Below are 27,615 nucleotides of genomic sequence, written 5' to 3' on the forward strand. Positions count from 1 at the left end.
TTTCACACAACGCCAGCTGCAACAAAGTGCTGAACAATAAATAATGCAGTGAGATTATAACAATAGAAGTTAAAAGAATAAAAGATATTACAATAAAAGCAATCAAAAGTAAAAGAAATTAAAACATTAAAACAAAAAACAATAAAGCAGTACATAAGAGAGAATAAAAAGCAGAATCTCAAACTGGATAAAATGCCAGATCATAAAAATGGGTCTTTATACGTGTTTTAAAAACTGGCAGCGATGTGGCTTCTCTAATTTGTAGTGGCAGAGAATTCCACAGTGTTGGAGCAGCAACTCCAAATGCTCCGTCCCCTCCGAGCTTTCGCCTCGACCTCAGTACCTCTAGGAGGAGCTGATCAGCTGATCTGAGGCACTGGACTGGCATGTATGGGCTAAGCAGCTCACAGACGTGTAGAAGGGCCAGACCATGTAGGGACTTAAAAACAAATAAAAGAACTTTAAAATGAATTCTAAAATTTTTGTGAAATTTTCAACCATTTTAAGGACATTTCAACCTCGGTGATTTAAACACTTCAGCTATTTAGCTTCTGGATCATTCCAGCTTTCTTTAACGTTTCAGTCATTTTCGCATGACAGCATTCGCACCACAGTTCTGCAAGAACAGCAAATTTTCTGGTATAAAATCAATTCCTCTTTGATTTTCACACTACTTTGTTGGAAGCTTTCGTATTTGACACAACAGAACTATGGACCTGTGTCTTTGTGGTTTTACGCCTCTCTTCTTTTACCCCTTCACTCTAACTATGAATCTTCTTCTCTCCGACTTCCTCTCAGTCCCTGCGTGGTCTCTCTGGCCACAGTTGCGGCTCGTTAGCGCCATTTAAAAATTTCTTTCCGGCTCATTTGCCTCTTGGCGCAAATCAGCCACATTGACATCAAGCAGCGTGATGAGTGACTGCGCCCCATGGCGGACATGACACCTCTCTTTCCATCAGGGCTTACAAGTGAACAGCAACTCATTTTTCCTCAGAGCTTGTCTGTCTTCTTTATTTACCAGTAGCATTTGTACTGTACAGCGCTTATCCAGCATTTCTTACAGGAGTTTGAATGATGGGGCAGATTATTTTCTTCTTGTTGAGCAATTTTCTGACACAACAACCAATAGAAAATGCTTGTGGAAAGATTAGAGGTATGCAAAATTTCTGATAGTTGCTTCTTTTGTGTCTTTTCCATTGTTCTGCAGGAGTAAAGCAGCATGCCGTTGGTGAAGAGGAACATTGAGCCCCGGCATTTGTGCCGTGGGGCGCTGCCAGATGGGGTGACCAGTGAGTTGGAGTGTGTTACCAACAGCACGCTAGCTGCCATCATCAAACAGCTGGGCAGTCTGAGTGAGTATACTGTAGCTTGAAAGAAGAAAGCAACTTTTAATGTTAACTTGTGTCTACTGACTACACATGGCATGTTTTTATTCAGACATTTTTCTATTAGCATAGCAGCCCAAGACTTTAGCATTTTGACTTGGCTGGTTTCACAGTGATGTTTTAGCCTAGCATACGCTGTTGGTCTGGTCTAAAATGTACTCACAGATTAGTCTCAATCTAAAATGATTGTTTTAACAAAAATACCAAACAATAAGCTTAAATAGAATTGCTAAATCACACCATTTGACAAAAGTGATGAAAACGTGAGTCATAATTAGCAGTTAGCTTATAATAACGCAGGTCAGTGACAGAACATAAAGCTTTTTAAAAACCCAGTAACCCCATGAACTGTGCATGCAGTAGTTTTTTGGGTTTTTTTATTCTTCTATGGACATATTCCTTTCATGGATTTTCCCAGTAAAGTATCTTGTTGCTGTGAAATGGTTCGGTGAGGCGTTTAATTTTGTTCCAAGTGAGAGGTGGCAAGTGGTTTGTTGCGTTTGTATTTCGTCGGCCAAAGTTCGTCGCTTGAAAAAGAACTTAACACTCTGGGGACGCCGGCATCGTCGGCGATGCCAGGGACCACGTTGTGTTTAATCGAGCATAGCTGTCGAACCATAAAAGATAGAAATTTACTTTTTTCCCCCTCTTAATCGGGGCACTCCAGGCTTTCAGACGGTAGTTCAGGCATCACTGTAGTCCTTTCATAGGTGATACAGTGTTGTGTCAAAATAGGTGTTCCAATCAGAACTTTTGTGTTTGGCGCATGACACGTGTTTGTCCAATCAGAGCCGATGATACCTCAGGAAACGCCTCCAAACAGTGTCAATCACTATGCATCGGCATCATTAGCAGTCAGATAGCTGCCTTCTGTATTTACAAGGCCGATAAATTATGAAAACAGCAGCTTTTACGCACGCATACCATGTGTAATTGCTCAAACAAACATTTGCATAACTCAGGTAGTTTATTTCAACATAAACGACATGACGGCGTCGTAACAGATGTATAACTTGGTAACAGATACAGTGTGTGCAGCTGACAGTGATTTCAGAAAGCTCCGGTGCTTCAGTCCCCTTCAGTACCTTTAGTCATACTTCGAAATTATAATACTCTTTATTTCAAGCAAAGGAGCCTCATTTACATAGCAGTTTATATTTCAGTTCAAAATAATAAAAAAACAAGGTATAGGACATTATGGGACATTATTGAAAAGTGGTGTTTATTAGCATTTAAACTAAAAAAAAAAAAGTCAGGCGAGGTTTATTTCTCTAAAATACCCTTGGTCCCCAGAGGGTTAATAATCTAAACTTTGCAGCAATGTAGTCCCGCCTAAACCAGTCTGGGGTAAGCAGGGTTAGTGGCTGAGCTCAGGATTTACAGCATCATGAGAGTAGTTTATACGTGAAAGCACCGTTCCCTGGCTTTGCAGAGACAGTGAGCGTCTCTGTCCAACAACTGTGCAGTTTGTTTCTCACTGTGGGATTTGTCATCCAAAGTGATCGCTAAGTGTCTTCCTGTGGACTTAAATAGATTTAGGACTAACTTTGTTTGAAGTTCTTTAATGGTTTTTCTACACAACTACAGAAGCTTTCCTGCAGTGATTGTGTGTGTGCAGAGTGTCAAACTCACCAAACTGCACCTTGTTATACCTGTTCTTATAAACACATCCACATTTATCAAATGTTCTTTTTCTACTCTCCAATCACTGGATGACTTTATGAAATTTTCAGTCTGGGTGAAAAACCTGTGATGGACTGGCGACCTGTTTCACCCAGTGATTGCTGGGATAGGCTCCAGCTTCCCACAACCCTGAATTGGACTCAGCGCTTAGGAAAATGTGTTGTTGGATGGAAATGCTGCCTTATTTTCCAGTAAAGCGGAGTTGTAAATGTGGGTTTCCTCTGGCCCGTTTAGATAGCCATCATCATTGGGCTTTTTAGAACAGACTATTACTTTTTCCTATCCTAACAGAAACACTTCTTTAGCCATTTTATTGCACATTTTGGATTCATGGTGAAGAGTCCAGTGACAAACAGGTAAATGTGTTGCTAAAGTGCTTTTTAAAAATTGTCATAACAACTTAATGACTCTGGTGAGTCAGTTTTGTGGATTTTGATGTCCTCCTCCTTTGTTCTTCCTTCTCTTGATTTCTCTCACCTTGAACAAATCTTTAAAAACCAGAAAAATTATCCAGCAAACTTGCACTTTTAAAAGAAGAATCACTCAGTGGAGATGAGAAAAAGATAAAATGGCAAATCAAATGTGATCAACAGTTATGGGCTAAAACAAATATTCAGTGACAGCTCACTCCAGATGGGCGATGGCTCCGCCTCTGCTCCATCTGCCACGTTGTGGGCTGGAGATGAAGTGGAAAGACGGCTAAAGACACACAGGTTTGATGTAGCTGGTGTGTGTACATGTGTGTTTTACAGGGAGGCAGTGTTGTTAAGGTAGGATGCACGTCTGCGTGTCAAGTAAATGAACTGTATTTGGATAGTTGTGGTTTTTTTTCTTATGTTCTCACAAATACAGAAAGCTTATTTTGAGTTGACAGTCTTGAAGGGCGCACAGTAGGAGTCAGTCTGTCCTGCTGAGACAGACGGCAGGTGGAAGAGGAGGTGGTAAAGGAGAAAGAAGGGGCAGCATCCACTGACCTCCATTCCTTTCTTTTTCAGGGGCTATTTTTACACCCTTTTCCTTTTTTCACATTGCTATATCACTTTTTTCTAAAGCTAATTTATTCTATTCTATTCTATACTATTCTACAGTCATTTAGCAGACGCTTTTATCCAAAGCGACTTACATATGAGTGAGAGCAAGCACAAAATCTAACAATAGAGGACATTGTCGGAAGATGCTAGAGGACTGTCCACTTGGATGCAGATCCTTGCATGAAGTGCTACAGGCTTTTTTCTTTTCTTTTTTTTTGTTTACTCCCTTCCCACCATATAATATCACCTATGTTACAATACCAAGAATTAATATCATAAAGTTTGTTGCAAAGAACTGGGCTAAGTTCTCCAACTTTCCAATAAATACAGCTATACTAAGTGTTGAAGTGCTCCTTGAAGAGCTGAGTCTTCAGCTTGCTCTTAAAAGTAGACAGGGACTCTGCAGAGCAGACAGAGTTTGGGAGATCATTCCACCATCGTGGCACAACAGAGGAAAAGAGTCTGGCTGGTGATTTAGTCCCACGTTGTGGTGGTAACATGAAGCGTCTTTCACTGGTGGAACGTAGCTGTCGAGAGGGAGTGTAGGTCTGGATTAGGGAGTGAAGGTAGACTGGAGCCGTTTGAGTTATTGTTTTGTAAGCCAGAAGCAAAGCTTTGAATTTGATGCGTGCTGCAACCGGAAGCCAGTGAAGAGCGCTTAGCAGCAGAGTGACATGAGCTCGTTTGGGTTGGTTGAAAACCAGACGAGCTGCGGCATTCTGGATCATCTGCAGAGGTTTGACAGAGGATGCAGGCAGACCGGCCACTAGGGAATTGCAGTAATCGATGCGTGAGATGACCAGAGCCTGAACCAGAGGCTGAGTCGTATGTTCTGTCAGGAACGGTCTGATTCTCTTGATGTTGTAGAGAGCATATCGGCAGGTACGGGCAACCGAGGCAACATGGACCTTAAAGGTCCATGTTTATCCACACATTGCATACATGGTGGCTCAATGCGCTGCACATAATCAGAGGGAAAAGACAGGACATTAAATAGTGTTATCATAATCAACATCATCATCATTAGGGGACATAATCAAAGCAATAAACTCCCAACCTCAGTTAAGCTAAGGTTTGAAGCAGGTTTCAGGTTTTCTGGTTGTTTATTCTAAATATCAGGAGCATAGAAACTAAATTTTTGAGCCGGATAATCATCTGTGGCTCATATGACATCATCATCAGCAGCAGCAGCAGATCCAATATATATTTGGGACTACAATTATTTAGTGCTTTGTGCACCAATATGAACATAGTTAATTTTTTTTGGGGGGGGGGAGAGGGGGGGGTGGGGGGCACACAGGAAGCTACAGTAAAGATCTGAGAATCAAATAGGTTCAGACACAAGCAGCAGCGTCGTAAATTAGTTGCAGTTTTTTGAGTGATATTTTAGTTTTATTCCTGAAGGAAACTGTAAAAACCTCATTACAGAAGTTAGGAATACTGACTGCAAATACATGAACAGGTTTTTGTGTCATGTTTAACCCCCAGTGCCCTTATTATAGACATATTCTTCAGGTGCTAAATGGCTGATTTGGTTCCTGCTTTAATGTGGCTGTTTAAGTTCACCTCAAAGTTAAATATATCACCAAGATTTCTGTTTAGTTCTGTTGATTTTAACATTGTCTGCTGAAGCTCATCTGTGTATAATTCTGCTGATATATGATAAAAAAAAAAAAAAACGTATGAAACGTATGACGTATTGATATGACTTTGTTTAGGACCAGGGTCCTCTATTAGACAGTAATATAGAGCACAGTATCATCAGCATAACTGCGATAAGATATTTAGTTGTTTCCATTACTTGAGCGAATAAAAGCATGTTGGTTATTGTTATTTCCTAATCTCTGCTTAGGTTTCCATCATTCACATGATGCATAATAACCAAAACTGTCAGATAAGTTTGAACAACTTAATTTTAATGCCACAGTTTATAAACCCTCTATATTGTCGTGACAATATAGAGGGTTTAACTCTCTGAAATCTAACACTGTGAAATCCTGTGATGTGAAGCAAAGCTCAGCGACTCACTGTGAATGTTTGAACAAGGTTTTATGCAAATTGTACTTTCTTCTTTTACCTATGAATTAAACCTACCTGTGTGTGTGTCTCTGTGTGTGTGTGTGTGTGTGTGTGTGTGTGTGTGTGTGTGTGTGTGTGTGTGTGTGTGTGTGTGTGTGTGTGTGTGTGTGTGTGTATTTTTGTGCAGGTCGCCATGCAGAGGACATTTTTGGAGAACTGTTTAATGAAGCCAACAGCTTCTACCTGAGGATGAGCAGCCTGCAGGAGAGAGTGGACCAGCTGGCCGTGAAAGTCACTCAGCTCGACTCCACTGTGGAGGAAGGTGTGTGTTGTATGTGTGTGTTCCTGTAGAAGACCTGCATGTGTTTGTGTTTTGTCTTTCTGCTGCTACAGTCTATTAAATCTGTTGTTTTGAGAGCAGGGCTCGTTTCTGTGTGCACCTGTGTGTTTGTCTGGACAAATGTTAATATGAAGCGGCATCAAGACCAGCTTATTGTTTTTTATTTGCCTTTTGTTTGTGTGTGTGTGTGTGTGTGTGTGTGTGTGTGTGTGTAGCAGTGCTTTCCCTCATCATAATCCTGCTGCATTTTAATGGCTATGCTGATGAGTCATTGATAAAAGATTATTTGTTGTGGTTAGAGCAGTCTTTTGAGTCTGTTTGTGTGGAGACCTATTTTAGATTCCAGGCTTCAGCTGCGAGGACGATTGTGAGGACGTAAGGACATTGTGTTCAGTTCTCACTCTCTGAACAGACTGTAGGGTAAAAAAGGACACGGCCATTGTGCTGAAGCTTAGCTTTGGTATTTATCTGTCCAGGTTTTCTTTGTTTAAAATTGGACATGAACTATGAAGCGGTGGCATTACTGCAAACCCAGGGACAGAAACTTAGCAGAGTATTTTTAAGAGGCCTTGAAAGTAATCACACAAACGCATAAGGTGCTTTCACACATGCACTGGACTGCTGAAATATTGTGGAGATACATTATCAGAAAAATTGCTAAATTTGCAAAAATATAATTTAGTAATATAAGACATTGTTTTTTTTCCATTAAATTGAGTTGAAGAAAGAAAAAAACAAACAAACAAATTGGTCCTGGACAAATTAGAGACTTTTCTGTTGAACAGTGGGACAAAATACCTGTCAACAGGTGCAGAAGTCTGACTGAGAGGAACAGAAAACACCTGACTGTAGGGGAAACATTAAAGGATTGTTCAACAAAATATTAGTTTAGGAGTGATGTAATAAGTAATAAATTATCTTATTTGTTTGCTTTTTAAAAAAATATTTCTATTGAACCAGAATTAGAAAATAATGTAATGATTTTCATAAAATTTTTATTTATTATTACTTTAGTCAATTTCAGCTTATTTTACAGGCAGCTGTTTTTTTCCTTCTTTAATGAAAGGGTATGAATAAATATGAACACAACTGTACACACACACACACACACACACACACATATATATACATATATATATATATATATATATATATATATATATATATATATATATATATATATATATATATATATATATATATATATGTGTGTGTGTGTGTGTGTATATGTTGAACTTTTCCACATTTTATTGAAATTTCATGTGAAAGACTAACACATAGTGTCACACAATTGTGAAGTACAATGAAAATTACACATGATTTAATTTGTTTTTTCAAAAATAAAAAAACTGAAAGTTTTTAACAAAAACATAATTTTTAAAATTGTGAAGCAAGAAAAATCCATTTTTTTTCTTTTTATTTAGTTCCCCGCCCTTACTACCTTGCATATGCCACAATTTTCAGTATAAAAACCTATAAATTGTTGAAACAGTGCAAAAATATGTAATTGATGCATTGCTTCCCAATCAGACCGAGTTCAGCAGACTTTCCTGGTGCATTCCTACCTGAAAGGGATGTAAGGCTCTGTAGTGGCTCCTTACTGTGCAGACCAACACTTTTCTCTGGTTAAAACAACTTGGATCCGACTCCAGGATCAGGATCAGGTCTGAACCAGCACCAGGGAAGATGAAAGGAGATCACTGGAGTTGTGTTTGTGTGTGCATTTAGCCTTTTTACTGTCTCTGAAGATCAATTCTCTTTATGTAGTAATTAATAGGCCTACACACACACATACACATACAAAGGAGGACTATGGTGGACCCAAAGATCCAAAATCTGCCTTTTCCGCATCATTCCTGTTTTGCTTCTTTCATTTTCTGCTTCCTCCTTTCTTCCACTTATTTCTGATTCCTTTTCTTCTTGTCTGTTCTTCCTCTTTAGTTCCCCCCCCTCTTCCTCCTCATCATCATCATCCCTCCCTCTCCTTTCCTCGCTGATACTGCCTAGTCATTCTGCAGCACAGCAGCCTCAGACAGCCGGAGCAGTGCAGGCTGGGACGAAAAGGGAAAAGCTCAGCACTCCTCTGTCTAATGTTTCGCTTCCTCTCCCGCTCCTCCTTCTCACCTGCTCGCACTCTTTCTTCTCCTCGCCTCCTCCTTCTCCTACGCACAATCCTTTTTTTCTCCTCTTTTCACTTCCTACCACACATTTGCTTCTCTCTCATGTTTCACGTCCTCCACTTCTTCTTTTCCCCCAATCCCACCATCTTTCTCATCTGCTTTTTATTTTTTCATTCACCGTTTTCCTAATTACATTTCATTTTCTCACTTTCGCCAAGCAGATAATTAACAGCATCTCCTGCTTCGCACAGCAGTCCGGTTATTAGCAGGTATTTAGCAGATGTTTTATAAGCAGTGATTAAGATGTTCTGCGTTGTAACATTTCAAGAGGAAAACAACTATTTAAATCAGAGTGGAAGACTTGAAAGGATGGAGAGAAATGATGTATGTGGTCCAGGAGGAAGAGAAGAAGAGATACTGAGAGCTAGACGAGTCTTTGATGATGAGTCTGAATGAAAGTTGCATTGGCTGCTAGTTCTGTGGATTATTCATTTGACCGCAGGGACGAAGGCTTGGAAAGGAATGATCAAACACCAGGCAGACAAGAGGGTGTCTCTCTCACACACACACACACACACACACACACACAGATCAAAACAGCTAATCACTTTAGATTTCGACTTCTTCACAGACTGTAGAAAGATAAAAGAACAAAAAGTATTTTAAAAGAAGAAAATTGCTGAGTTAATTTAAGAAGAAACATTTTAACCGAATTAATCAGAAAATAAATCAAATATTGATGTTTTTGCACATCGTCTGTTTCCTTTTTTTTCTTTTTCCAACTTGTCCTGTCCAGCATCCTGACAGCAGAATGATGGTCTGGCTGCCGTGTTGTGCTGAACACATTTACTCTTCCAAGAGGAGCCCGTAGATATGAGGCTCCTCTTCGTTCTTACGCTTTAGTCTTTTGTTTATCATTTATTTCATAAGTCTGTTATTTCAGCTTATAACTGCTGGACTGGACCAAAGATAAAGAGATAATAGAAGGAAAGGATGAGGGAAAAATTCAATTTAATCAGCTTTATTTGTATAGCACCACTTCACAACAATGTTGTCACAGGACACTTTACAGACACATCATTTCAAGCCAATTCATACATATCCTATAATAGAAACCAACTGATTGCATCGAGTCATGACTTCAATCTAATCCCTCATCCTGAGCTGCACGCGGCGACAGTGGGAAGGAAAAAACTCCCCTTTAACAGGAAGAGAACCTCTTGCAGAACCCGGCTCAGGGAGGGCAGCCATCTGCCTCCACTGGTTGGGGTGGAGAGGACAGGAAAGACAGATCAACACGTACAACTGCACTTATTCAGGAAGACCTGCGGAAAAAAGGAGAAATAGGTTCGAGACGGCATTATTGGCTTATTTTTACACATTAATATATTAGAGAAATAGAGCGAGGTACTTCTCAGTGCATCAGGTAACATCCCCATTGCTACATAAGTAATGGATGGCTAAAAAAAAGAGAGAAATGATGGAGAGAAAGAGAAAGAAAAGAAGAGAGAAGAATAAAACAAATAGGAAAAAAAAAAAAGAAAGTGAACAGAAAGTAGAAAACAAACCACAGAAACTGTCACGTCTTCTCTACAGAAAAACATCTTTTACATGTTTAGGGAATCAAGTATCTAAAGTTTCAAAGAAAGCAGGATGAACATCCTGAGTAAAAAACCAGAAGTAACTCCAAACAGAGCAGCAGCCGGTTTATGTTCAGGGATGTGGGTGATGTTTCCGTGTATGTACGTGTGTAGGGGGGTAGTTGTGTAACTAGGTATGTGTGTGTATGGGTGTGTGTTTACTATATATTAGGGATGAGATATGTTAGGTTATCATGCAAATGCAACCCTAACCCCCTCCCAGAGTCAGGGACAGATCAGATCATCATTTGATGGCGGATCTCCATGCTGGTCCAAACACATTCAGGACCTATTGATCAGTCAATGAAACCTTTGCTGATTAGTTGTAAAACCATGCGATAGCCACAAAAATTGAACTTTTTTCAGCTTTCATCACATCACAATAGGGCTGCACGGTGGCACAGTGGTTAGCACTGTGGCCTCACAGCTAGAAGGTCACTGGTTCAATCCTTGGCTGGAGAGGGGTTTGGTCAGTGGCCTTTCTGTGTGGAGTTTGCATGTTCTCCCCGTGTATGTGTGGGTTCTCTCCGGGTACTCCGACTTCCTCCCACCGTCCAAAGACTTGCATGTTAGGCCAATTGGTTACTCTAAACTGCCCCTAGGAGTGAGTGTGAGCATGAGTGGTTGTTCGTTTCTCTGTGTGGCCCTGCGATGGACTGGCAAGCTGTCCAGGGTGTACCCTGCCTGTCACCCAATGCCAGCTGGGATAGGCTCCAGCTTCCCCACAACCCTGAATTGGATTAAGCAGTTTAGAAAATGGATGGATGGATGGGCAATAGGGCTCCTCAATTATGACAAAAATTATAATCATGATTATTCTGACTGAAATTGAGATCTCGATTATTTAACACAATGATCCAGTATTTTTAAACAACGCTGCGCGTCGTGGTGTTCTCGATGGTTGAGAGGAGATAAATAATATTCGTGATGTTATCTAAGACACAAGGAAGAAGCATTGAACAGTCTTATTGAGGCAGGAATGGTTTCCTGTAACGGTCCGTGTGACAGTGAAGCTGTCATAACGTATTATAACCGTCTAATGCACGGTTCTGAGTTGTTTAATCCGCTTTTACCGCTTATATAGGAACTATTTTACGTTGGCCTCAATGTACGTTTTATGCCAAACAACTGCTGTCAGGCTGCAGCGCGTTTCTCTCATTCACCTGTTAAGAGACGGCTGATCTGAACCAGCTGGTTAACTCGTTGCTATGGTAACGCCCTGTAATGGAGAGATATTACAGTGATTTAACTCGTCGAACTATGTATATGAAAATAATGCAGTCAGTTCTCACTGACAATGGTATAAACTATGTTTAGGTGAACTTCCACAACCTACTGCAGTTATTCTACATGGACCTGCAGCCGGAGCCGACTGAAGCTGGCCGCCTGGGAGTGCTTTAGGACGGGAGAGGCTCCCGCTGCTCCTTCCTTACAGTAACTGCAGAACAATATGTGCCTTCAAGTCAGTCGCCAAAACACCAGAAAAGTCTCCAATAACTCCAGTAAAAGTCCCTAGATTTGTCGCAAGTCGCTTTTAACAGAAAAAGTCTCCAGATTTAGCGAGAAAGTCGCCAAGTTGGCAGCAGTGTCTGAATGAAAGCAAAACGGCTGTGGGAGGAGTTTACAGCACAGCGCTGCAACGCCAGAGACGCTCGATTAGCAGCTGAAGACAGCAGGGGAGGAAACTGCAAAGAGAGAAATGATCGTACCCTTTTATTTTTATGATTGTTGAAAACTTAGATCGTATTTCAGATTAAAGTCCGATTAATCGCTCAGACCTACGTCACAAGCCTCAATGTGCACGTCTACATGAACAAGGGCAAAAATTTACTTGCATGAATATATATATATATATCTATGTATATATATATATATATACATATGTATATATATATATATATATATATATATATATATATATATATATATATATATGTGTATATATATATATATGTATATATATATATATATATGTATATGTATTTATATATATATACATATGTACAGGCGGTCCTCAGTTTTCTGTTCCTCCTGCTGCAATGTAACCCAAAAGTCAGTATAAGTCGAATTTTTATTGTTAAATACCCCACATTGCCCCCTTGATCACTAATTAACTATCTTAATACACATAATATACAGCATATTATTAGAAAAACAGTACAGGCAATTAAAATACACACTGAGGCGTCGTCTCAGCCTCTTTTACCTGCGCATATATACATACATTTACTTTTTTTTTTTCTTTACATTTCCCTCTTCAGTTAAATCTGACTACTTTTTGCACTGTGGTTTTCATATTTTCTTTTTTACTTCTTCCTTTATGCATTTATTATTTTCTGTGGCGCTCCTTTCAGTCTTCAGCAGTAAGAAGTTAAAACTATGAGACACACTTGGCGGCATTCTCTACGACATTTCATAAGCACAAAAAACATTTAAATACTGCACTTACATTCAGTCCAAGTAAAATAATCTGTCACTTTAACGTGGTTTAACCTTTTTCTCAACTAGTCTGGTGTTTACTGATCCTTCCTATGTGTGAATATGAATCAGAGTGCGTGTGTTTAGCTATTTGGCAGATCCTGGAAAGCTTTGCCTTAAATCTCTAAAGGGATTGACACACATGCATGCAGGATTTTTCTGTCTCTCTCTTTCTGCTTCTGTAACACACGAAACAACACACTAGCAGGCTTCTGCTTTTGCAGCCAGTCTGTAATGTCTGTGTTATGGGTGTGGAAGACGCCTGCTAAGCTGATGCAACAAGCTTGAAGACGAATCTGTCCCTGCTGTCCTATTATCACCTTCTTGGAGCGCGCATGCATAAGTCTGTTTTTATCTGTAGTGCACACACTATTACATATTAATCTGGTTGCATGTTTACTGTTTATATTTATGGGGACTTTACAAATGTTCATCTATATATACAGCAGTTGTTTATGCTGATGAAGAAAACTTCAAGGTTCTTGTATCCAATGTGAGACAGTTATAATAATCAGCTACTTGTTTTAATCTATGTAATCCCAATGAAAGGAAACTGAACGTCTTGGTTTTTTACCTGCTTCTAAAAGCTTTGCTTTAAACATAGCAACATGCAGAGATGCAGCAGTTCAGCGCTCATCGTTTCGGTCTTTTACGTTAACACCAAACATGGTTACAGAGATGAAAATTCACCACACTGCCAGTCACTTGCCGCTTATATCTCTGATTTTGATCCCAGTTTGCATCTCCTTCTGGAAAAGCACTCATGCCACAACAGCTGTTAAATAATGGCCTCAACGGGCCTCTTACCAGTTGTGTACTGTTTATCAAAAGCCAGCTTGGACATTTTTCTATGTAGAGGCCCTGGACTACATTACATCATGTACAGTCACAGTGGATAAATATATTTCGTCTGTCCCAAACATAAGCTCTTGATGGCAATGGAGGCTCTGAACCTGCTAAAGGAAACCAGACAAGGAAGGAAATTACAGCTTTTAGATACGGTGATGAGGCGAAATACCGTGCTTCATCACGATGTTGCTAAAGCAGCTTACACGAAGATGACGGAGCATCTGATCAGCAGCAACACCAGGCAGATGTATCACCTGCTACAAGTCCAGCATGTCTGCTGATGGTGGCCTCCTCAGTGGTAGAGTTTAGCCTCTTCTCTGGACATTGGGAGATAGAAACATCACATCTACCCGTCGACAGTAAAACGTGGAGTTGCTGTTGGGTTCTCTCTTGTCTGTCCAAACTGGTAAAGCAGAGCTGGACCTTTCAAAACCTTCCTCTGGATTCTGAACTTCCTGATGGGCTACTGAGGGCTAAAGTGGGTCCCCCATATGGCTGTGTGCTGGGCCCGTACTTTAGACCTACTATACCATGGATCCTCGATCGTAGTCCTCGAGGGCTGGCGTCCTGCAGGTTTTCAGGCGTCCCTGTTGGAACACGCCTCAGACAAGCTCTGCACATGTCTGCTAGCTGCACACTGATGTTAATCAGCTGTGTTGCAGTGGGGACACTTGGAAAGCATGCAGGACACCGGCCCTCGAGGACCTGGATCGAGGATCTCTTCTCTGTACCAACAGTGTCAAACTCAGTATAGTTGAAGAGGCCACACATGGCATATTTTAATTGCAAGCGGTCAAAACTAGTGAAATTATAGCATAAAGATCTGTAAATTAAAGGGAAATATCCCTGCCATGGACTGGCAACCTGTCCAGGGTTTACCCTTCCTCTTGACCAATGATTGCTGGGATAGGCTCCAGCTTTCCCACAACCCTGAATGGGACTAAGTGTATAAGAAAATAAATGGATGAAATCAGGAAAAATTTCTCTTTTTCTCTTTGTTGTAGTAAATAAATGTCAAATACATCATCAAGATGTTCATGTTTAATAGGTTTCTTAGAGTAGAATAGCTGAACAACCAGAAATTTCATGAAAGAAATAAGTGCTGTTTCAGCAGTTTTTTGGCTCAATGTTTCTTTTACATGTGCATTATAAGTTATGGATCACAATGAATCTAAAATATTTATTTTAGGGTATTTTTCTGGAACTGAAAGATAACATATTTCACATTTTGATTAGAGCAACTAAAGTTAAAAACGAGAAGTTGCGTTAAACGTCCATCCCTGCAGGTTTCCACATTTGTGTCGAAATCCCGACCGCCTGAACTGATTCACCTCATCATGCAGACTGAAGTTAGATTTGTTAAGTAAGAAATACATAAATGATAGAACAAGTCAACCCATCTGCTTTGAATATATTTTAGATCTAATCATTTAAAAAATGCAGATTTATGTGAATAAATCAGTCATTTCTGCTTCTTTTTATTAAAAAAGATTACAATCAAAGTCTTCCATGTAATTTTTACATCTACCTGTTCATCCTGGACCCACTGGATGTCTGCTCTGGCCCCCTGTGGCGCACATCTGACACCCCCGCTCACCCCATCAACACCATCATAATACCAGAGACACCATAGTAGGTGGCCTGATCGCTAGGGAGGATACAGGAAGAACAACTTGGCTCCCAGCACCATAAAAACCAAGAAGCTGCTCATCAGCTACAGGAATAACGCTGAACATCAGCCAGGGATGTACAGGGAGGGTCCAGCTTTCTGATGTAGACAACAAACAGGACTTGTCCTGGACAGTCAACAACAAAGGCCTGTTAAGGACGACTTCCCTTCCAGTGACTCCCCAGAAGAAACCAGCTCTCCCAGAAGCTGCTTTTAGCCTTTTACCGCTGCTCTACAGTGTGTTCACAAACTATGTCAGCAGAAACACACAGTAAATATTCATCTTAAAACATTGTCAAGCTATCTTTTTCTGCTCTTCAACTATTCCATCAAATCTGGCTCTGAACTGGATGAAACTTGGCTCTTAGACAGCTGTGGCCTGATTAAATTTTGTGATGTCAGCTGAGCACAAACAAGCGATTACCCTTTAACACCACAAATCCTGACTCAATTCATGACTAAACTTGGCAAATCTGGGACCAGAGGGCAAAGGACAGTGTTGTAAATTCAGGATTTAGCTGCTAATCCATCACCATTTGAAGAGATCAAACAGCTGTTGGGAGGAATTATAATGACAAACACCATTAAGTATAGAGAGTCTATGATTCTGCTCATTTCCGACCTAATTGTCAAGTTGTTTACTAAATCCCTGCTTAAAAACTCGTCCTCTGCTTCCAGTTTCCCTGCAGGATATCAACATGAGAAAGGCCTTTAAGAGCAGCACAATCCAGGACCAGCAGGTAGTTTCCAGGACCTCTGTGCCCAACCCTGTGGTGGAGATGTACCACCGTTGCGACAAGCCTCCACCACTCAACATCCTCAGTCCCTACAGGTCTGTAGCATTTTCTACATTTACTGACTGCGATGAACATAGTTTTACCATTTTATCCCCCCCTCCTGTTTCTAGGGATGACAAGAAAGATGCGCTGAAGTTCTACACCGACCCCTCTTACTTCTTCAACCTCTGGAAGGAGAAAATGCTGCAGGCCACCGAAGACAAACGCAAAGAGAAGAGGAGGCAGAAGGTATGTAACCATGGTGCAGGTGGAGCAGGTGGAGTCCTTCTGCATGTGGAGGCGTATTTGCGAGTGCCAGCGAGGGAAAGAATGTGTGTCAGCGTGGAGTTGGAGAAGAAAAGTCAAAGAAATTCATTGTCTGGCTTTACTAATCTACTTTTTCCTGCCTTATTGTGTCATTTTTATGCTGTTATTTCAGTTGATGCATATCTATCTTTACTGTATTCACCATTTAGCTTTGCTTTGCTGTGTATTTGGTTGTTAATACAGCAGCAGCTGGGCAAGCTAACCCCTAACCCTCAAGTTAAGATCAAAGGGAAATGAAGCCGAGTTTTAAATAAAGCCATCGCAACAGTTAAGTTGATGCGTCATGAGCAAAAGATGCAGCTTTGAGGGCTGACGTTTTGTAGTACATCACGGTGCTCAGTAGAGGATGACGAATTGTTCGTGAACCAGTCAGCTCTAAGAGATGATTCTTTTTAGTGATTGAGAATAACGATTCCTGTCTAAGGCCTTGTCCACACGTAGCCGGCTTGATGTAAAACCAAATACCCCCCCCCCCTGACTCCACACAACCTTGTTTTTCAAAAACAGATCCATCCACACACATCCACACAATCACGTTGGTAAGCACAGTTATAAGCATATCAACCCTTCAGGTGGCAGTAGCGCCTCTAATCATATACAATCAGAATAACCTTCTATCTCACGACGTCACTTCCACAAAACACCAGACATGCCTCCAACATGATATGGTTAGGTAGCGGAAAATAATTGTCCTCAATGTCGTCCTTTGCCGCTCCATGGTAGTTTACATGGAGCGGTATTTGAGCAAACAAACACACGCGACTGGACAACAGATAACACCATCACAGTTACGAAGACGTCCATGCTGGTGTAAATGTAAAAGAGTTCATGTGTTCAGTAAGCGGCGGGCCGATGGTTTTATTTTGAAAAAGCCAAACCGGAAGTCTGCGCTGTGTTGTTGGTAAAAGATCGATGGTGCTGACTAATAATAAAAGATGGCGAATGTGCCAGTTCAGCAGAACTTCTTCTTGTTTTATATATTATAAAAGTATAGGTGCACAAACAAGACCCCTAGTTACATAAACATAGGTTGCGTATGTGACCTCATGGCATTTTCTGTCGCAGACGGTCATATTTCAAAATCTGAAACCCCGGTTATATACGTCCACAAACAGACGTGCATATCTTCACTTTAGTCGAAGGTTTTTAAAACCATCATTTTTGAGTGCATAAATCTGTGTTTTAGTGTGGACGATCGGCCAAATTGGATAAAAATATCTTCATTTTGTGAGATACCCTGCTACATGTGGACAGGGCCTAAGAGACGAATCTTGAGAAAAGGGATTTTTATGGGCACACCATGTGATCATTTACATGCGAAAAAGACCGAGATCTTACCAGTATGTGAAGAAAGCAAGGCCTTCTAGAAGACATGGAGTGCTACAGACCAGGTACACAGAGATAGCCTGAAAGCCAGATTTAAATTGCAGAAACGTCAGTAAAACACGGAGAAATTGGTTGATTTAAAGTGTTCAGACTTTATTTAAATAACTTAAATTGCTCGGTGTGGTTCTGTGTTAAGTTGTACGTTTTAAAGTTTTATTAAAAGATTAAATATAATTATGATTTCTTATTAAATAAATGCAAGAAAAAGGTTCTCATGATAAAGTGAATTAAAACAAAAAATGCTCACCAACAAACAAACTGACCATAATTGCTAATTAGACTAAAACAGAAGTACAGACTGTTTACAAATTTAGGAACCAAAAGAGCCAACTCTTCTGAGGGAAATGAGTTAAAGAGTCGAATCTTTGAAAAGAGCTGAACTTCTCATTACATTGTGAAGAGTAAAATGTGTATAATTGAGGACAATGTAATTATTGTCACAATGTAAGTATTATTCATTCATTCATTTATTCAATAATACAACTCTTATTTTTTACACAGTGCGACTCGTGTTACAGTATTAAGGATAAAGAGGAGAGGAACCATTCAGCTTGTAGTCACAACAAACTTTGAAAAACAGCATTTCTGACGGTGTGTATGTGTGTGGCATGAGTTACTTGCACATGTAACCACCTTTAAGCTTAAGCATGTGAAGGTACTGAAACAACACATGCGATCCAGTGAAATTTTTTTACTTATTTTGTGTAACGTTTTGCTGATTTCAGCAATGTAATGTAAAACCAGTAGAGTGATTTCATAGTAAAAAAAAAAATAAATAAAAAAAAAGTTATGCTACAAAATGATCGGTCATAGTTTAATGAATCAATAAAATTCTCAGCTTTACCTTCTGTAAAGTTTTCTTACAACTATTAAATGAAAGTTTTGAATAATCAGCAAATTATTACAGGTAATAATTCACATTTTGCACTGTTTACAAATGTTTTTAAAAACAGTTTTGTACAAATCTTTGTTTGAAAGTGTAAATTAGTTGACATACTGGAAAAATTCATATTTCAGAGCAATATATCCATAATTAAATAAACAGACTTTAGAGAAAAGGATACCAAATAAACATAAATAATGGAATAATGCATGACAGATTACATAAAGATGAATAAATCATTAAATACATACATGAATAGATGTGAAATATACAGTTGCTTGTGTTTCTAAATTCAGTTATATGTTTGTAAATATTTCAATTGTATTATTATTTACTTATGATGGCAAATTATTTAAGTGTGTATGTTTGGTGGTATTTTCCTTTGATTCAAACTCAGTCATAAATCGGCTCTACAGTATAATAATCTGCTGAACAGCTGCTGCTGTATGCCTTCGCTGCTTTGTGTCAGTGTTTCTGTTAATTATAATGCTTTTTCTGTTCCTTCCCTTCTACCTGGAATCTGCAGAATAAGACAAATAAAAGCAAACCTTGTAGGAGCAACATATTTTAAGCTGTCATTCCAGACAGAAAAAAAAAAAAAAAAAGTACCAGGTTTGAACACCAGAGGAGGCTGCAGGAGGCTGGCTCATCCTTCACTGCTTTATCCCGTCAGCACCTCCTCCTTCTTCTCTATCAGTAGCTGCCTGTCATTTGACGATACACTCTCCCGCCATCCCTCCTATTCCTCTGCTCAGTCTAACGCACCAGCTTGTCTTTCTCCCATGTTTCCATAGGGCTGTCCGGCCCACCCTGACAGGCCCCACTCCAGACAGGCCCCACCCAGGAGCCCCCTGTCCATCTCTGTAAGAAAACCCCGACCCCTAAACTGCCCAGTCCTGCCCCCGCACTTCCTCCTCGCACACACCACAAGCAGTAAATTCACACACACACACACATCACAGAGGATGTCTGAACACAGGTAAGGCACACACGTAGAGAAACACACTCAGACTGTATTTAAGTTGAAAGACAAAGCTACACACACACACTCACACGTGTGCACTCCCCCCTTTGCTTGTGTCTGTGTGTTACGTCACATCAGCACGCCGCCTCATCCTCTCTCTGAAACCCTCGTGTTTGGTTTGGTTGCTGTTTCGTGTCCCTCACGGGTTTTAGCTCATTTGTTGACCGTATGCTAACGTCTGTGTTACCCAGTTCTGTAGTTAGTAGGTAGTTAGTACATTAGTTTGTGTGTGTGTGTGTGTGTGTGTGTGTGCCTGGTTCATTGTAACATTTTTCAGTTTTCTTTTCGTACCCCGTGGTGAAATAACTGGTGATGGGGTCCAGTTTATTTTCCCTCTGCAGACGATAAATAAACAAATCACTGACTCGTTTTCTTTCCCCTGTTGTTCATGTGTGTGTGTGTGTGTGTGTGTGTGTGTTTGTGTGTGTGTGTGTCTCGTAGGAGCAGCAGAAGCAGGTTGAAGACCCGAGCAGAGAAGTGAAGAAGGTCAGTAATACTTTTTTTTTAATCATTTACACACCAAGTCAAATTTATGGACTTGGCATGAAATTGCAGTTTTTTGTCTTCTCCAAGCTGATATGTAAATTATTGGAAAACATCAAATAAAAAAGGAATAAAAATATGATGAAAAGGGAAAACACAATGTTGGTATTTACATTAAACTGAATTATCACAAATTTTTAATCATAAAATCTCTTAGAGTAGCCCAAATATCTAAACAAAAGAAGATAAAATAAGATTGAAATATGAATAACTGGATTATTTTAATAAAAATTTTATAAAAATGAACAAACACATTAAGAATTCTTTATCAACATGCATACACATAAAAAGATTTTTATTTAATTTCTCTTAGTATCAGAAAGGCTTAAAATTGTAGGGATACACAACCAGTTATAAACATAAATGCATTTAAAAGGGTCTAACGGCATAACAACAGAAAAATGTGACAATATTAAATGAAGGTGCCATCCAATGCCTGAAGTACATTAAAGTAAATGTATATTTACAGACAAGTTTAGTAAGTACTCAAAAACAATTCCAATTAAAATTGGCTTCCTGTGAACACACTGTCAGCTAAGGCACTCGGGAGCCAAAAGGCCGGATTAAACTTTTCCATGATTTATGACACATGTCAACAATGTTATTAAACTTTTATAAAGAATTATAGATGTGTAACCAAAACATACTTAAAAATAAATTTTAAAAAGTTGTAAAAGTTAATTTTCTCTTACGTAGTTTTTTAATAACATTGGAAAGTTAATTAAACTAGCTAGTTAATTAGCCATAGCTACCTTAGTAGCTAGCTTATAGTGAGCTATTTATTTTACCAAAGCGAGACTATTTACTGGTTTAAAATGTTCATATGACAACAGTGTTGCCTTGGTTTTGGTTGTACACCTATAGATTTAAAATGGTATTTAAAGTATTTTTATCATCTAGCAGCTGTCCTGTAGAAACAAATCTTGCTTGTTCGATTTTTTTTTCATCAAAACAATAGCTGTCTGTTTTTCCATTAGACCCTAAAACTTTAACCAGTTTGTCTTTCAATGGCAATGGTCTTTTTTGGTCATGGGAAAAAATGTAGAGTTCGCCTCCTAAAAACAGGTCATACAGTAGGAACTGTTTGACTTTATTTCATTTTTGGATTCTTCCTTTTTAATGTAAAATGCCATGAAGACTGAACAATGGTGTAGTGGTTAGCTCTCTGGTCTCAAAGCAAAAAAGGTCAAGCTTTGGCTGGGGGGAGGTTCGAATGGTTGCCTTTCTGTGGAGAGTTAGCATGTTTCCCCAGTGTATGCGTGGGTTCTCTCTCTCACTCTCTGTGTACACTGGCTTCCTCCCACCATCCAAGGAAATGCATGTTAGGTTAACTGGTTACTCTAAATTGTCCCTCGAAGTGAGTGTGAGCTTGAATGGTTATTTGTCTCTGTAGGGACTGGCGACCTGTCCAGGGTGTACCTACCTCTCGTCCAATGATTGCTGGGATATGCAATCCCAGCAATCATTGGGTTAAGAATCAAGTAGTTAATAAAATGGATGGATGGAAAACACCAGGATAAGCAGGGAACTAGCAGAAAGTCAACAGTCATAAGAAAAGCACAGCATGTGGAAATGACTACATTAGTCACATTTTGTCAAAATTTATATGAGTCAAATTTGTAAGAGTCACTGTGCTTATTTGCCTATGAAACTTTAAAATATGACATTGGCAATTGTGCTATTTGGGTAACGATATGCCACAGGTGTCCAGTTACTGGACACCTGTTAGTATCTATAAGATTTTTTCTTTGTTATAGGTAGAAATATTGACAAACATCAAACTATGATATCATCCTTTGTATCATCCTATTAATAATATCTAAGAAAAGAAGTAGTCATTTAACATTAACATCCAATTTGGCTTAAATATAGCATCGAGCCCAGCCGACACTGGTGTTACATCAAAATGTTGCATCAATTCCAGTTATGGTAAATGAGTCAGTTGGACAAATTAACAACTAGCTAAATTACTGTTAGCTTTTTACTAGTCCTAGTCTAGCTAAATTAGCTAGCTAGCTAGTAGTGCACCATTCATGCCAAGCGTCCCGCACTGCAGCTCGCTGTATTTTTCGTCAAATTTTGCTTAGATAGTTACCGGACTCTGCGATGGACTGGCGAGCTGTCCAGGGTGTATCCTGCCTGTCGCCCAAAGCCAGCTGGGATAGGCTCCAGGCTCCCCGCGACCCTGAATTGGATTAAGCGGTTCAGAAAATGAATGAATGAATGAATGAATGAGTTACCGGACTAACCAAGAGTTCGCTCCTGGTATTAGATACTTTTCAAAAGAAATTCATAAATCCCTTAGCTTCACTTTTATGCTCCAAATAATTAGCTGCTGTGGGATTTAGAGTTTCATGCTGTGTCTTCAGAGAAATTTAGTTTCATTTAGAAATATTTTGCATGGTGGCATTTGAATGTATTTTCATATCCAAAATCTAATATTAAGCTTTGTAATCTAATCTTTAGTACCTGGCTTTAAATGGTTTTCAGTGTATATTAATCTCCAAATTGGTGTTCCACATTACCAAGACTCAGGCTTAGTCAAGTTAATATGGAAATGAGCTTGATTTTATCTTTCCCTGGTTTTAATCAGGGAAGTTCAGTGTAGTTAGGGGTAAGTAACCGCTTAAGAAGAAAATTAGAATATAAATTAAGCTGACAAAAAAATGACTGAAGGAAATTAAATTGACAACCACAGTAAGTAGGAGGTCTTCTTAATCGCTAAAAGCTGTCTCCAGTAAAAGAATATTTAAACCATTTCCTGAAGAGGAGAGGTTTATGCGCTCTCCAGTGTCTATTAATGCAGCTCCTTAAGAGGTTTAAGATATGTGATGCTCCATGTCATTGAAAGTAAATGCTAATAAGTTACATTTACTCCAAAAGCTCATTCATGAGCTGTTTTTCTTTTAGAGTACTTTATGCAACACCTTCACTTGCATCATTTAACGGGTTAAAGACTGGATTTGCAAACACAAAACATCATATTTCATTACTAATTGCTATCATTAATGTCCTCTTAAAGGTGCGTAAGGCTCGTAACCGTCGCCAGGAGTGGAATGTTTTGGCCTACGACAAAGAGTTCAGACCCGACGCCAAGCTCACCCCATCTCCTTACCATGGCATGTCCTCTGAAGGCTCGTTGTCCCCTGATAGCAGGTGCAAACACACAAATACACAAGCCATGATTGAAGTTTTCCTCTAAGGTCCTGTTTTCTGATCCCAGTCTAGTCACATTAGCACACATAATATTGTATTATTTGAGTTAGAGCGTGAGAGGATTTTGGTTTTATGCTGCACACACTGGAAAATTGGTTTAAAGTTATGTGCTGCCCTCTTCTGGAGAATGTTGGACTCATAGATTCATGAAAAAAATAAATAATATTTAGTGTTAATATCAGGGGGTTTGTTCGTTTTAAATATCTATGTCACAGATGTTATTTTAAAGTATTGTTTATTCACGAGATGTGAATTAGGTGTTGCATTCCTTTTAATGTCCACTAGCTCACCCTCTTAATTTCTACCCAACAGATCAATGGCATCTGACTCCTACCCAGCCAGCCCCAACCACCCCTCCACCCAGGCCCCTAGTGCCACCCACCCCAATGACCATCATGCTAGGGACCACCTGAGTGCTGCAGCCCAGACCCAGTCACTGGATCGTGGCCTGAGGCCAGCAAACCAGCCTCCAGGAGCCGGGCCAGCAGCCGCCGGTCGACATGTGGCTTCTCTGGGTAGGACACCATCTGGACATGGTGCCCAGCCTGGAGGAGATCTGACAGTCAACGGTCCAAGGCAACAGTCTGTCAAGGACTACCGGGCCGGACATGGGTAAGATTTGTGTACCATTGTAATTTCTTGCCATGGGAACGCTGATGGTGATGGGGAACATTTCAGCTTTTGGCTTTTTCTTCATCTATTTTTTCCTTTCTGTTCTTCTTCTGCTCCAGTGGTCAGCCCTCCACCATCCCAGAGTACTACATCCCTCCAGCCCCTCCGCCGCCACCCCCCAACCATCCCTTCCGCACAGACCGCCTTCGACTCTGCCACAGCCCCCGCCTCAGCTGCTGCCTCTGCTGTCCCCCCAATTTCCTCCGCCCTCTCTCGCCCCTATTCCCCTTCTCCTCCTCCACCCCCAGCCAACTATGTGCCCTCCCCTGCCCACCCACCTTCAGGCGCACCCCCAGCAGCCCCTCCACCACCACCTCCTGGAGTACCTATTGGACACCAGGCCCACCCATCCCCACCGCACGCCGCTGTCGGTCAGACAGCTGTGGATGCAGTGCCCTCCACACGGAAGTCCACCATGTTGGGGATGATCCCAATGAGCGACGCGCGCTCCGACCTGCTGGCTGCCATACGTAGAGGTAAGTTTTACTGAAGGACTGTATACCTCAACGAATATCTTTCTGTAGTAGAACAATAAAGGTTTCAATTAAAAGAAGAATTTTGATACCAAAGACCTTTTACACCTAAAACATCTTTGTAGCTTCCAGTATTTTAAAAGTTAAATAGTTCAGGCTATTAGAAGACAAACAATCCTCATTTCCAAAGAAAAGTTGGAACAAAGTGATGTTTAGCATGGTGTAGCAAATCCTCTTCTTTTAACAACTGCCTGCAAACGTCTAAGAATTGAGGAGACCAGTTGCTGGAGTTTCAGGAAAGGAATGTTTTCCCTTTCTAACTCCTCTGTTTAGAAGTATTTTAATCTCAAAAGTTGGCATAATTGGGGGCGTGTCACTTTGATTGACAGGTACCTAATAGCCTTTTTCCATTAGTATCAGCTTGTCTCAACTTAACTTTTCTCACCTCAACTTGTAGGGTTTTCCACTTGGCTTTTGTACCCATTTACCAGTACTCTTTTAGTAACTCCTCAGCCCAGGTTCTAAGCGAGCTGAATCGGGCTGTGTGTGACGTTGCCAGACCGTGTGCCCCTATTGGTCAGGGGAACGGCCAATGAGAGGTCAGGGTCAGGGAGTGACATCACTGGAAGAGCGACTCCAACTCGCAAAATAAGTTTTTACATTATGTGACAAGCAATGGTGCAACTAAAGTCTGTTCTGTGGTCCAACGCTGAGGAGGAGACATTTCTTTGCTTGGGTGCTGAGGAAAGGATACAGAGGAAAGAGCTTTCTGACTCAAAGACGACGGGCTGCTGTGTCGATTGAAGCTGAAAAAGCTCAAAAGTGACTATCAGCAGGTCAAGGACCACAATGGTCGGAGTGGATTAAACAGACCAGACTGGAAGTAATTTCAAACAAATGGATACAATTTATGGTTAGCGACCAGCGAGCCACAGACCAAGTAGCAGGTTGCCTCTGGGTCCTGTGTGGTTATAGAGCTTGTCGTGCACAACACTGATGTCACAGCGATTTTACACAAACCCCGCCCATTTTTGGCCCATTTTTCAGTCATGTTTCTGAATTATGTTCACATCTGGTTTTTTCTTTGCATGGTATAGCTTGCTTTTTTCTGTGTTTGTGGATTTTAGGGTGACCTGTGTGCACATACAGTGATTTCTGGAAGCGTTTTCCAATAGAGAATGTGCAGTGTTGCCTAGGAGCCATGAAACCATGCGCAACCAGTTTGATTTTTTTGCTTTGTCCCATGCACACAGAGATTCCTTCTGATTCTCCAGATAATTTATTGATATTACACATTTTAGAAAGTGGGATCTTTAAAGTCTTCAGAATTTCACAGGCACATTTTTTTGAAAATGTTTAATACTCTGCACATCTTCACATCTGATAGACTCTGCCTTTCTGAAATGCTCCTTCTGCCCACAGTCATGTTAATTCAATTCAATTCAACTTTATTTGTATAGCGCCACTTCACAATATTGTTGTCACAGGGTACTTTACATACACATCATTTCAAGCCAATTCATACATATCCTATAATAGAAACCAACTGATTGCATCGAGTCATGACTTCGATCCAATCCCCCATCCTGAGCTGCACGAGGCGACAGTGGGAAGGAAAAAACTCCCCTTTAACAGGAAGAAAACCTCCGACAGAACCCGGCTCAGGGAGGGCAGCCATCTGCCTCCACTGGTTGGGGTGGAGACGACAGGAAAGACAGATCAACATGTACAACTGCACTTATTCAGGGAGACCTGCGGAAAAAAGGAGAAATAAGTTAGAGACGGCAATATTGTCATATAATTATACATTAATAAATTAGAGAAATAGAGCGAGGTACTTCTCAGTGCATCAGGTAACATCTCCATTGCTACATAAGTAATGGTTGGCTAGACTACCCATAACTATAAGAGCAAAGAGCATAACCTGGACAGTTGGGTCCCGTACATGCAGACTCCAACTCAGGAGATGCTCATATCCAAACTATAAGAATCATGAAAAAGGAAGGTTTTCAGCTCGATCTTAAAGGTGTGGAGGGAGTCTGCCTCCCGAACCCACGGTGGGAGCTGGTTCCATAAGAGAGGAGCCTGATAGCTAAAGGCCCTTCCTCCCATAGTACTCTTTGAGACTCTGGGAACCATCAGTAAACCTGCAGTCTGAGAGCGAAGTGCTGTATTTGGAATATATGGAACTATGAGATCTTTTATGTACAATGGAGCTTGGTCATGGAGAGCTTTATATGTGAGGAGAAGAGTTTTAAACTTTATCCTGGATTTAGCAGGGAGCCAGTGTAGAGAGGCTAAAACTGGTGAAATATGATCTCTCCTGCTAGTCCTCATCAGAACCCTCGCTGCAGCATTTTGGATCAGCCGGAGACTTTTCGGGGCTTATTTGGGACAACCTATAAATAAGGAATTGCAGTAATCCAGTCTAGAAGTAATAAAGGCATGGACTAATTTTTCCACATCTTTCTGAGACAAGATGCCCCTAATTTTTGCAATATTACGCAGGTGGAAGAAGGAGGTTCTAGAAACCTGCTTTAAATGTGAGCTAAAAGACAATGACAAATGTTACTGACATGTTGCTAGGGAATCTAATTAGTTGTCAAATGCTCCTCCAGTTGTTTTTTTTAACTGTGCCAATTACTTTTCCAGCGCTTTATAGTCCCTGTTTCACTTTAGAGAAATGTGTTGCTACTTTCAGAGTCACATTGAACTAATATTTTAAATGAAATGGTAAAATGTCTCAGTTTTAGGGATTTATTGTCTGTGTTCTACTGAAAACTTAATAAGCTGCGACATTTACAAAAGTTTATGATCTGTTTATAGTGACATTTTCCACAGTGTCCGAACTATTTTTGGATTGTTGAGCTAAATGCCAGCTGCAGGGTCCTAAACCTCTGAAGACTCTGCTTCCTCACTGCATCCTTTCTTCCTCCCTTTCAGGTATCCAGCTGAGGAAAGTGCAGGAGCAGAGGGAGCAGGAGGCGAAGCGGGAGCCCGTAGGCAATGACGTGGCCACCATCCTTTCACGTCGCATCGCCGTGGAGTACAGCGAGTCTGACGACGACTCTGAGCTCGACGAGAACGAGTGGTCCGACTAA

The 27,615-nt window shown here is 40.4% G+C and overlaps 1 protein-coding gene across 1 annotated transcript; it reads left to right on the forward strand.

The window, feature by feature from the left end:
- Window positions 1-1,219: 1,219 nt before the first annotated feature.
- LOC306769025 (actin-binding protein WASF3) lies at window positions 1,220-27,615 on the forward strand (the record flags this gene model as incomplete). The annotated part of the gene is given in 11 exon segments (XM_079257525.1): window positions 1,220-1,352; window positions 6,306-6,440; window positions 15,893-16,046; window positions 16,122-16,239; window positions 19,381-19,449; window positions 20,052-20,096; window positions 23,176-23,309; window positions 23,682-23,981; window positions 24,101-24,155; window positions 24,157-24,517; window positions 27,458-27,615. Coding segments are annotated over 11 exon segments (1,662 nt in total).

Source organism: Telmatherina bonti (assembly GCF_933228915.1).
Source record: "Telmatherina bonti genome assembly, chromosome: 18".
Classification (NCBI taxonomy): Eukaryota; Metazoa; Chordata; class Actinopteri; order Atheriniformes; family Telmatherinidae; genus Telmatherina; species Telmatherina bonti.